Source organism: Antechinus flavipes, chromosome 4 (genome assembly GCF_016432865.1).
Source record: "Antechinus flavipes isolate AdamAnt ecotype Samford, QLD, Australia chromosome 4, AdamAnt_v2, whole genome shotgun sequence".
Lineage (NCBI taxonomy): Eukaryota > Metazoa > Chordata > Mammalia > Dasyuromorphia > Dasyuridae > Antechinus > Antechinus flavipes.
The window spans coordinates 120,089,106-120,102,213 of record NC_067401.1 but is presented as its reverse complement, the minus strand read 5'-3'; the positions used below and the strand labels follow the sequence as shown (position 1 = coordinate 120,102,213).

The window sequence follows — 13,108 nt, the reverse complement described above, 5'->3', positions numbered from 1 at the left end:
AGACTCTGAGATCATCTACTGCATCCCAAGCTATTGCTAGTCACTTTGACTTTTATCTGGCCACTGGATTTCAGTGACTCTGGAAGAGATAATTAGCTGATGACTTTGTGCAATTCTGCTCACTTAAATCCAATTCATGCTCAAGTCAAGACATCATCTTGAGATGTCATTGATCCTCTTTGAAAACTAAGGATAAACAATAGCAGCCTTCTCTCTATAGTGTCCGGACTAGCTCTCTGGAGGATCTTGGGACTATCTTTGGTCTTAATGGAGGAGTGAAGTAGGCAGGAGAGCCACCAGGATGGTCAAAGATGGAGAGTCTCATTTCCAGTCCTCTCAGCCCTTAAATATCTCAGTATGATTACATCATTACAGCACACTAAGTATGTGTGAACTAGAGAACCATCATCTCATCAATCACACTGAGTATGTGCTAACTATAAGCCCTCTGCTATAAGTATCCCTTACTTTAAGTAAAACAAGGTGGTCAAGCCCTCCTTGACTTCTCAGGAAAAGGTGAGAACACCAAAGGTGCCCTGATTTCTCAGGAAGGGATGTGGGCACCAAAGGGAAATGGGGAGCCAAACCAGATATTGTCAGTGGATTTCCTCTAGGCTTTAGGTTCTTATACCTTACCCAGAGTTCTCCCACTATATCCCTCAACTTTGCCTTTCCTTTTGTATCTCCCTTAATGAAATCCTATCCATCCTCAAGATTGAACTCAAATACCACCTCTTCCATGAAGCCTTCATTGATTACTCACCCTTTCTCTCCTTTGAGCCCACATAACATTTTTTAATGACACACAATGCACTTGTCATATTCTGACTTGTACTGTAGCTATTTGTGTATACATCCCCTACGAGATCATAAGCTCCTTGAGGTCAGGATCTCATTGATCCTTGTATCTCCTCCAGCCCCTAGCATAGTAGGTAATCAATAAATATTTGCTAAACCACCTATCAGTGATTGACAGTGTTGTCAAATGGAAAAGATGTTCTACTAGGTTCTAGTCCTAGCTTTCCTATTAAATAGTTGTGATATTAGAAATATTATTCATTCTTTGAGCTTATTTTCTTTCTCTATAAATAAAAGGTTTATGGAGCAGTTAGTTGATGTAGTAGATAGAGCACCAGCCCTGAGGTCAGAAAGATCTGAGTTCAAATCTGACCTCAGACACTTAATACTTCCTATTTGTATGACCCTAGGCAAGTCACTTAACCCCAATTGCTTCAGCAAAAAAAAAAAAAAAAAAAAGATTTAGCTAAATATCTTTAGTCTCTTCATCTATAACCTTCTCTGAGACAGTGGTATATTGTACTGTTACTTTTCCCAATCATCTAAAATCACAAGAATAAAGGTAAGTTAGAATTTGGATTCTACCACTAGGAGAGTAGCTTGAGAGGTCAATCTGTCTTTTCCCCTATCTCTGAGGAGGACTATATTTAACCTAACCTAGACAGATAGGTATCTATTCTGTTTTAAAAGTCTTCCTACACAAGTCTTCCAGCAGCTTCTTCAATCATCCTTCAGTGTTTTAAAAATCATCAATCTTAGAAAATTCAATGGTGGCTGGAAGATCAATTCTATCTCTCTAGCCCTAAGATTTCCTCCACTCTTGAACTTTTGTTGCTGTCCTATATTTTCAATTGCCTGCTGGATATCTCCACCTGAATAAATTTGACATCTTCTAGTCTTTCCTCCTTCTAACCCCCTCCTCCATATACTGTCAAGTCCTGTTGATTCTGCCACCAAAATACCTCTCAATTTCCTTTTCCTTCCTTTCCATCCCCATCAATTCTCCCCTAGTTAGATTTTCACTCATTCCCTCTTGGAATAGCTTCCAGATTGGTCTCCCATCCCTGGAGTCTTTTCCCTCTCTAATCCTTACTTTATACAGCTGCCAAAGAAATCTTCCTAATGCACAGCCTTGATGACAAGACTTCACTTCTCTGAAGTCTTAGATGGCACCTGACTGTCTACTGCATAAAATACAAATGCCTTAGCTTACAATTCAAGGCCCTTCGCTGTATTACTCTAACAGTTGTGGTGTAATGGAAAAAGCAATCACAGCCATCAGATTTGGCAAAGAAGAGAAAATTACAATTGCAGGAAGGATTAAGGGAGAACAGGCATATTAATGTGCTCTTGGTAGTGTTATGAATTGGTTCAAACATTCTAGAAAGCAATTTGGAACTATACTCCAAAAATCACTAACAGGCATTCCCTTTTGGTTACCATTAGGTTATTACTTGTTTTTCATTTTTGAAGTGGACCAGTGCTTTTATGGAGTGATATCTTGACTTGCACAAGTCCAGGATACTACTAAGTATATTCCCCAAGGAGGTCAAATGTAAAAGAAAAGGATCACTGTGTACAAAAATATTTGTAGCTGCATTTTCTATTGTAGCAAAGAACTGGAAACCAAATGGAGGTCTATGAGTTGGAAAATCCTGAACAAATGGTGCTAAATGAATGTGATAGAAAATTGTTCAGTAGGAAATAGCAAATACAAAATATTTAGAGAAATCTGGTATGAGAATTTGCCTATTTGTAGGCATAACTGACAGATGTGATCTCATGTTTGACCACTGATTGATCCACTTAGGTACCTAAATTGAGCCAGATTATCTCTAAAACCTCTTCAATCTCTAAATCTATAATCCTATGATTGAAATCTACTTCTGTAGAGTTTCCTTTCATTGGTACTCCACTCCATCTTCAAAATGTCATCCCTTCAAAGAATTAAAGACAGTTGAGCATTGAATAGAGTGCTGAGACTGAAGTCAGGAACTCTTCTTGAGTTCAAATCCAGCCTTAGATATTTATTAGCTGTGGGATCCTGGACAAATCACTTAATCCTTTTTGCTTCAGTTTCCTCATCTGTAAAAAGAGCTAGAAAAGGAAATGGCAAAATACTCCAGTATCTTTGTCAAAAAAAACCCAGTTGGGATGTCTATCAATTAGGGAATGGGTAATATGATAGTAATTGAATATTATTGTTCTATAAGCAATGACGATCAGGACGATTTCAGAAAAACTTGGAAAAACTTATATAAACTGATGTAGAGTAAAATGAACAGAACCAGGAGAACATTCTAAACAGCAACAGTAATCTTATATGATGATTAACAGTGAATGTTGATCAGTAAGAGCAATACAATGATCCAACATAATCCCAAAGTAGTCATGATGAGAAGAAACTATTTGCCTCCAGAAAAAATAAAATTGATGCTGTTTGAATACAGACCAAAGCATAGTATTTTTCACCTTCTTTCTTTCTTTCAATTCTTTTTTGGGTTCAAGTTTTTTTCTCACAAAATGATTAATATAGAAATATTTTATATGACTTCACACATATAACTTAGATTACTTATTATTTCAAAAGTAAAGGAAGGGAAGGGTAACATTTGGAACTCAAAACTTCAGAAAAAAATGTTAAATTGTTTTTACATGTAATTGAGGGTGAGAATAAAATATTTTTAATATGCCAAATGTGGTCACAAAAAGTTGGACACAACTGAAAACTACTGAACATCATAAATCCTGCTACTTCCCTCCAGGTTCATCTCCTGTGGGCTAAATATCCTATTCTTTTGCCTGTTGTTCTTAAGATACAGCTTCTAAATAGACCATCTCCTCATTCTGGTAACTATCTATGAGCTGGGAAAAAACAATTTGACTTATAAGGCCCCAACCTCCAAGGATGCATTATATATTAAAGCTAATAAACCCAAGAGACTGGACATTACCCTCCACACTAGTCTCTTTCTTTCATGGTCCAGTTAAGAGTTAAGTTTCCTGAGTCCTGAACCCATCATTCTTCTTTTTTATTAGGCAATTCAGAACATACTCTCTTCTCAATGGCCCACATTATCTCATTACCTTCCCCTTTGGATGATGGGGCAGTGTTCCATTAGTGCCATGCCCTTTGTCTAAATCTCTATACAAGTCTGAGACTTGCTTCCCATCACAAGAACACTGTTACTTATACAGCTTTGTGGCTGAAACCACCTCCAATAAATACTGCCCTTAGACTAAGGGCAATGGAAGCCACTCAATGAGAATGTCCCTCATGGTCACCCATTCTCATCCTCCCTTTGTAAGTAGTAAGTTTTCTTAACTGCTATCTCATTGTGGACCCATTCTTCATTCAAACCACTCCCTCCATTTTTGCATTGTGCTGTCCCTCTGTATGTGTTCTGGTTCATTAATATTCTTCTTAAAATTGCCTTGAACTAAACATAATGTTCTCAATAATGTTCTCAACCCACTACCACCCTTGAGGTCAAAGAGGACTCTGAGTAACCAAAATATAGGTCGTGGGTGTAAAATCGTGCAATGGTTTCTGCAAAGCAGGAATGAGAGAATTTAATTATCCTCTACCTCAAAAGGGGACAAAGGAGGCTCATAGGACTTCTGTATAGAAGATTCTTTGAAGTCATCTAAGAAAATATTAAGACTTCATTATTTGACTTAAAAAAAGCAAGCCAAGACCCAGAGAAATTAAGCAAATTAATTGTTCAAAGTCACATAGGTCATAAGTAACAGAGACAGAAATCAATTGACTTCAATTCAGAGACACCTGCTGGAAAGAACTCTGGGACTGAAGTCAGAAAAAGGGTTCAAGAAACGAGTGCAAGGGATAATGTTGTAAAAAAAAATTACCCTGGCATGGATTCTGTCAATATAAAGTAATTATTAAATAAAAATTAAAAAAAAAGAAAAAGAAAAAGGGTTCAAACCTGGCCCTTTTTGTTTCAATTTCCTCAACTCTAAAATGGGGATAATATTATCATCTATTCCACAGGGATATTAGAAGGATCAAATGAGATAATATTTGTAAGAAGTGATGAGCAAGATACTATCAGAAAAACATAGAAAGACTTCCATGAAACTGAGTGGATGCCCAACAATTGGAGAGTGGCTTAATAAATTGTGGTATATGAATATTATGGAATATTATTGTTCTGTAAGAAATGACCAGCAGGATGATTTCAGAAAGGCCTGGAGAGACTTACATGGACTGATGCTGCATGAAATGAGCAGGACCAGGAGATCATTATATACTTCAACAATAATACTATGTGATGATCAATTTTGATGGATGTGGCCACCTCCAGCAATGAGATGAACCAAATCAGTTCCAATAGAGCAGTAATGAATTGAAACAGCTACACCCAGGGAAAGAACTCTTGGAGATGATTATGAACCATTACATAGAATTCTCAATCCCTATATTTTTATCTGCCTGCATTTTTGATTTCCTTCACAGGCTAATAGTACACTACTTCAAAGTCCGATTCTTTTTGTACAGCAAAATAACTGTTTGGACATGTATACATATATTGTATTTAACTTATACTTTAACATATTTAACATATATCGGTTGGGGGAGGGATGAGGGAAGGAGGGGAAAAATTGGAACAAAAGGTTTGGTAATTGTCGATGCTGTAAAATTACCCATGCATATAACTTGTAAATAAAAAGCTATAATAAAAAAATTTTTTTTAAAAAAAGACTTTCATGAGCTGATACAAAATAAAATGTACTGTGTACAAAGTAACAGCAATACTATAAGATGATTATGAATAACTTGGCTATTCCCAGCAATACAATGATCTAAGACAAGATCTTATGATGAAAAATGCTATCCATACCTAGAGAAAGAAGTGATGGTGTCTGAATCTTGAGTGTTTTTTTTCTTTTACAACATGACTAATATAGAAATGTTTTGTATAACTGCACGTGTATAACCTATATTGAATTGCTTGTCCTAGCAATGGGGAGAAAATTTGGAAATCGGAGTTTTAAAAAAAAATCAATGTTGAAAATTGTTTTTATAATAAGCAGGATTTTTTCAGTGTGTTCTGGAGAGACTTACATGAACTGATGCTAAGTGAAATGAGCAGAATCAGGAGATCATTATATATGGCAACAACAAGACTATACAATGATCAGTTCTGATGGATGTGGCTCTCTTCAACAATGAGATGATTCAGGTCAGTTTCAATGGTCTCATTATGAAGATAAACATCTGCACCCAGGAGAGGACTATGGTTACTGAGTGTGGATAGCAACATAGTATTGTCAATCTTTTTTTATTATTTGCTTGCATCTTATTTGCTTTCTCATTTTTTTCCAGTTTGATTTTTCTTGTGCAGCAAGATAATTGTATAAATATATATGCATGTATTGGATTTAACATACACTTCTACCATGTTTAACAAATATTAGACTACTTGCCATCTGGGGGGGGGGGGGGTAAGGGGGGAAATTGTAAGACAAAGTTTTGCAAGGATTAATATCAAAATATCCATGCATATGTTTTGAAAAAATAAAAAGCTTTAAATTAAAAAAAGATTTAAGAAAAAGAAGAAAATTGTTTTTAGATGTAACTGGTGAAAAATAAAATACTAATTTTTTAAAGTGCCTATCACAGTGCCTGACACATAGTTAAGTACTTAAATGCTTATTCTCTTTCCCTTTCTTCAGCTACCTACATAGCTGTAATAACTTCACTATAATTCATCCTATGGTGTATTCCTAAGCATACTGCTTAGGCCCTTATTTGAATCTATATACTCTTACTCTCCTCATAGTTCTAATAAGCTAATAATTTGATTCTTATTTGAGTACAGAATGGATTATAAAGGTGGGGCTTAGGGAAAGGATAGTGTAGTAAGACTTGGCAGCCAGGAAAGAGATGAAAAAATTGTAAATGTAGCCCTAGAAACTCAAAAAGCAAGCAGTCTGGGACAATTTAGCATAGAAACAAAGGATTGAGATATATATATATATATGCATATATGTATTTGTATACATATACTTATATATGGATATAGGTATTTCTATATACATATATGGAGATATACAAGTATACTTATTGCTACATATTTTTTATATATGAGTATATGGATAGTATATTTATATAAACATAGATAATATATATTTCAATATGCCCAGTAGCCTTATATTGACTTCCTAGGTTGTTGGAAAAAGATTAAATTATAATGAGTAAGGTCCTTCTCCTAAGCCTCATTGTGCTATGGAGGGACCCTGGCTCCTGAAGATACTTGGCACATTTTTCCAAAGTAGAAAGCTTTTCAATAGGGGGTTAGCAACTGACTGGATGCTTGCTATCCAAGAATAATCATAAGTTTAGAGATATTCTTCACTGAGTTGTGGGTGTATGGATTTTTCATCTAAAACAGCTCTCTAGTGACTATTTACCAAGGTGTCAGAGGGTGGCTACCTGCAATAGTGAAATGAATCAATCAGAGACCATTTGAAGAGGTTTATCACCAAGTTGACTAAAAGGAGATGAATTTTTTCAGTTGTAGCAGCTTTTTAATGACTCTCTACCAAGATACATAGGGGATTGCTATCTATAATAGTGGAGGACTAAAAAAATGAGTCAGAGACAATTTGGAGAGATTGATTGAAAGGAGATGAATTTTTTCAGCTGTAACAGCTTTTTAAGGACTACCTGCCAAAATACAAAGGGAATTGCTACCTGCAATAGTGAAGGACCTCCTGAAAGATGGAAAGAATGTAAGAAAGGCATTTGACACAATTGAGAAGAAAGAATTTTGCAAATGGTTAATAATAAAGGTTGGTATTTTTTAAAGGAAGGGAGGGATGAATTATTTAGAAAGTTTGTGACTTTGGACACATCTTTCCCCAATAATAATGAGATAAATGAGACATCACAGTTAACTGTTAATATTATTTGTATCTCTACCCCACCCCCGTTCCCATCCCAAGCTTAACTGGACAACATATTATTGCTGTGCCAAGAAGAAGCACCAGGAGGATGGGGCAGGAAAAAAAATAGGATTGGAGTTTTTGTTCTTGTCTGGGGGTTTTGTCTGTCTATCTGTTTGGTTTTTTCCCAGCAAAGCTCTTAGTTCTTAATAATTCTAGATCTGCCACTTCAGACCTCATCAGGATAACTCAGTCCAGATCAGGTCAGTTCCCTGAAATCTTTTTTGCAGATCCCTGTCCCTCATAGCACCCGCTCTTTAGAAACATATGCTCCAGCCATCTGCAGTGCTCCCGCAGCTGCTTCTCTCTGGGGAGCAGGAAGGTGAGAACCTTATTCCGCACGATGCCCCTGTCCTCCTCTTCCCGCAAACGCTGTTTTACCCTCGCTGACTGCTCTCCCTGCTCAGCCAGAGCCCTGCTCATCTCACAGTAGGCATCTTCCAGGCGATGAATGGCCTGCAGGGCCTCCTGTTTGAAATCTTCCAGGTCCCTCTGAACCCCAGTCACTTTTTGCAGCAGGTTCTCCATATCAGGTTGTGAGGGGAGACAAGGGGACAGGGATTCCGGCAGGGAAAAATCTCCTGACTGCAGACCACTCTCAACCATTTTCTTCCCTTGCAGGGTATTCACCTTCACATAAATGGGGCCTGTTTGGTAGAAGGGATCCATGTTATTCTCTTCATTAATTGGTCCAAGACTGGGAACAACCAAGGCCACAAGCTAGGGAAGGAAGGGAAGTTAAGAGAGGTTATTAGAATGAGCCTCTTCCTCAGTCTAGTTCCATTTGCCCTATATGAGAAAAGAAAACAGGAGGCTTGAAAGAAACTTATACTAATACTTGGTACTGACCCAGAAACAAACTGAGGAAAGAAAAGAAATTAAGGCAAGTCAGTCAGAATGAATACAAGCCAGAAGTCCATTCATTCTCTTTAATCTACAGAAGAGGAGAATTGAAGGAATCTGCCAATTGTGACATCAGGATCAATCCAACCAATCTTGATGTGGTCTAGATATTAATTCTATTTGCATACCCTAGCCTCATTGGTCATAATCTGGTTGGGGAGGGGAGCTTCTGATATTCTCTGGATGCCAAAACACATCTCCAGAGGCTTTGAGAAGTTCTATTCTCCCCATTGAGGAGATGAAGAAACTGAGACTTCAATGGGCTTGACTCTTAGCAGAGTCCATGATCACCAGCAGCCTACAGATTTGTTCTATAAGATGTACATTAGAAGGCAGCATTGAATGGCGAAATGAGATAATTTGGAATTAGGGAGTCTTCCAGCCCCTAATTAAACTTTTATAGGTCCCTTTGCACCCCTGTCCCTTTTCTACAACAGGTTCTTCAAGTCAGATTATAGGGGAAGGCAGAGAAAAAGCATCTCTAGAAGGGAAAAGTCTTTTGAGGATAAATCAGTCAGGATCATTTTTTTTCTTTGCAAGGTATTCACCTTCATGGATATGGATCTCTGTTGTTTTCATCACTAGCTATTCCATGACTTGGGACAATCCAGGGAAGATAAGGAGTTGTAAATGGAATCCGATTGGTATAAAAAGTCCATGTTATTTTCTTCACCGATTGGTCCAAGACTGGGGACAACCAAAGCCACAAGCTGGAGAGGAAAGGGAAGTTAAGAGAAGTTGTTACAATGAGTCCCTTCCTCAGTCTAGTCCCATTTACCCTGTACTATGAAAGAAAATATAGGAGGTATGAGAGAAGCCTGCTGATTGTGACATCAGAGGTACTCCAGCCAATCTTGATATGGTCTACACTTTGAAGCTATTTGCATGCCCCAGCCTCATTGGTCAAAGTCCTAAAAAAAAAAAAAAAAAAGGTTCTGCAGTGTCCCTGGGCCAAAACCACATGTACAGAAACTTTGTGGCAAGTCAATTTGCTACTCTTCCTAAGCAGACAGAAACTCTATTTTCCTTATCTTTGGAATAAAGAAACTGAGGCCCAAAATGGGAAAGTTGACTTTGTTAAAGCAAAGGGCAGAAGCATTTACAGTCTGAAGATGATTGTTTTATAGATATAATACAATGTATCCAGATAGTCTCTTAAACCCAACTTCCAGTGGCAAGTCTAGAGCTCAGCTACTATAATTCTCCCTTTGGGAGAATCCTTCTAAGGGTGACCCTGAGTGATTGTGGATAACTTCCTAATACTGCTGCTTGCAAGCCCTGACTGTTGTGTTCCCTCAAAATTGATCACCCTAGTATCATTTTTTACTAAATGAATTCTCAGTAGCAATTAACCAATTTACATAAATTAGCTTTTATAAAGGAATATTTACTAAGTAAATATAGCAAGGACAAAAATACAAACAAATCTTGTCCCATTAACTAGGGCACACTGTCTCCTTTAAACATCCTCTTGGTTTCTGGGGAAAGTGGATTCAGAAATTACTACAAAGAATTTGCCCCACTTCTATGTATGGCACAGCAGATGAATGAGTCATTTTCTTGCTTGCAGAACATGGTGTCCCTAGTGCCCAGCTGATCCATTGCTGGACTAGATCAAGGTAGATCAGCAGTAGCAGAACCGGCTGCCATGGCCATGAGCACTTTGCTACGGAATTGAGTTGAGGATTTCTAGTAGCTCTTTTGACTTTGATGCTCACAGGATCATAATTTGTTCCATCCCATTCCAGTATTCATTCAGGCAGATCAGGCAGAAATAAATAAAGCAAAGAAAGCTAGCCAAGAGCTCTATTTATTCATGATCATATAGATGAAGGAAGGAGAGGAGGGAAGGAAGGAAGGAAGGAAGGAAGGAAGGAAGGAAGGAAGGAAGGAAGGAAGGAAGGAAGGAAGGAAGGAAGGAAGGAAGGAAGGAAGGAAAGAAGGAAGGAAGAAAGGAAGAAGAATTCATAAAGCACTATATACAAAGTTAAGAACTGTGCTAAACAAATAGAAAGGATACAAATAGAAAACTAAGACAGTTTCTGATCTCAAGAAGCTTATATTCTAAGGGGCAGACAACACATATGGAAGTTTTGCACTGTAAGTCAAATGAAAAGGTCCCATGGTCCTTAGGGTGCCTCAGCAAAGCAGATGGTGCTCCTCCTCTTTAATAACATTTCCACTGAGAAAAATCCTCTCCGTTTCTGATGTTGAACCATTTGACAATGCCAAGGATTTCAGTGGCAGAATCTGTCTTTCAGAGTCTTCAGGAGCTGGAGCTATGAAGCTGGGGCCAGGATGAGCCTTGTGGAGGAAGGATGGAGCTAAGCCATGAGGGAAGCCCACGACTGTAGAAGGTTGCACTGATCAGGGATGCATCCCAGGAATGGGGGGCAGCCTGTGCAAAAACATGAAGTAGAAAGATAGACTATCTTTTACCTGGGACAGCAAGTAAGCCAATATTGTTGGAGCATAGAATGTGTGAAGGAGAGTATGCAACTTGAAAGAATGGCTGAAACTAAATTACGAAGGCTGTTAGAAGTCAAACAGAGAAGATTGTGTTTTATAGGAGTAACAGGGACTCCCTGAGTCTCTTAAGCAGAAGACTCATATGGTCAAACCTGGGCGTTAGGAAAATGACTTTGGCAGCTTTGAGGAAAATAGATTAGAAATCAGACATATTAGAGACAGAAAAATCAATTATCAGGAGAGAATTGCAACAGTCCAGGCCCTGATGAGGCCCTGAACTAAAGTGATGATTGTGTGTATGGGAAAGGAGGATCATAAGTGAGAGATATTATGGATGTGTACAAATGATAAGAAATATCTTGGAATAGAATTCATAAATTTTGGCAAATGTTTGGACACAAGCAGGGGTGAGAGTAACAAATTGAGGTTGCGATTTGGGTGAACAGAAGGATGATGGTACCTTACACGTAAATAAGGAAGTTAGGAAGCAAAAAAGGTTTTGGGGGGAAATATAATGGGCTAACATAATCTAAGATAAGATAATTTCTGACATGTTGAGTTTGAAGTGCCTATGGAATACCTAGTTGGAAACATCTAGTAGACAGTTGGTAAAGAAGTTCAGCTAAAAGTCTAAACTTGGCTCTAGAAATCATCTACATGGAGATCATAATTGAACCATGGGAACTAACAAGACAGGACCCATTTATAAAGGGCAGGACATGGATGATTACTCTGCAAAGGAGACTGAAAAGGAGAAACCAGATAAGTAGAAGAAGCACGAGGGAGCAGGGCCATGAAAACTCAGTAGAAAACATTGTTTAGGAGTAAAGCTTAGTTAATAGTGACAAATGGTGCAGAGAATTTTTAAAAGAGGGGGATTGAGAAAAGAGCATCAGATTTGGCCATTGAGAGATCATAGGTAACTTTGGAAGGAGTTTCAACTGAATGATGAAGTGGGAAAGCAGATTGTTAGGAGTTAAGAAGGGGGTAAGAGGTGAGAAAGTAGAGGCAATGAGAATTTCTATGAAATTGGATGTGAAAGGAAAGAAGAGAACTTGATGAGGTAATAGGATCAAATTATAAGTTTTATCTGGACATGTTTTCAAGTGTCGGGGAAGGGAACCATTTGAGCATTAAGGAGAGAGGAGGTCTGTTCAAACGGATAAGAAAGGTTTAGGATCAGAATATAAGGGTTAGCCTTAATAAGTAGGAGCACTTATTGTTTAGTGGATTAGTCACATCTCTTTCTTTGTGATCCATTGAGGTTTTCTTGGCAAGATACTAGAGTGGTTTGCCATTTCCTTCTCCAAATCATTTTGCAGATGAGGAAACTGAAGCAAATAGAATAAGCGGACTTGTCCAAAGTCACACAGCTAGTAAGAATCTAAATTCAGGTTTAAACTTAGGTATTCCTGATTCTAGGTCTGTTACTTTATCTGCTATGCTACCTAAGCTACTCCTTTTATCCATTTAGACTGAGGCAAAGGAGAAGAAAATGGGGGATGATGGTGAAGTAATCTCAAGTGCAGAATAGGAGAAAAGTGGGATCTTACCACAGATGGCCTCAATTTTTCAATGAGGTATGAAATAAGGTCTGCTTAGACATAAGAGAACAGAAGATATACTGGCCTGGGCATGAGATTTTGGGCAAGTTGCTTAAGAATAATAGCTGACCTTTATAAACAAAGCCCTTTATACTTAACTTATTTGATCCTTGTGGTACCCTATTAGGCACCATAAGTCTATTCAGGATCCCACCTCAATATATTCCCATTTCACAGATGAGGAAATTCATGTTTCTTTTCATCAAGGCCTTGGATAACAGCTAAGTGGTATTCCTATGCATTAGGATAGGCAAAGTGACTTGTCTATCCTAATATAGTAATAAGATTTAGAGAACAGGATTGGAAGTTGGGCCAATTTAATAAAAGGAATGATACCATAAGAGATATTTGACTTCTAGGATATT

General features: G+C 37.8%; 1 protein-coding gene across 1 annotated transcript; it reads right to left on the bottom strand.

The window, feature by feature from the left end:
* Positions 1 to 7,709: 7,709 nt before the first annotated feature.
* CCDC182 (coiled-coil domain containing 182) lies at positions 7,710 to 9,459 on the bottom strand. The gene is made up of 2 exons (XM_051994226.1): positions 9,219 to 9,459; positions 7,710 to 8,487 (listed from the first exon to the last, which is right to left on the bottom strand). Exons 1-2 carry the CDS (start codon positions 9,222 to 9,224, stop codon positions 7,972 to 7,974), a joined length of 522 nt encoding a protein of 173 aa, XP_051850186.1. The 5' UTR covers positions 9,225 to 9,459; the 3' UTR covers positions 7,710 to 7,971.
* Between the last annotated feature and the right edge of the window lie 3,649 nt (positions 9,460 to 13,108).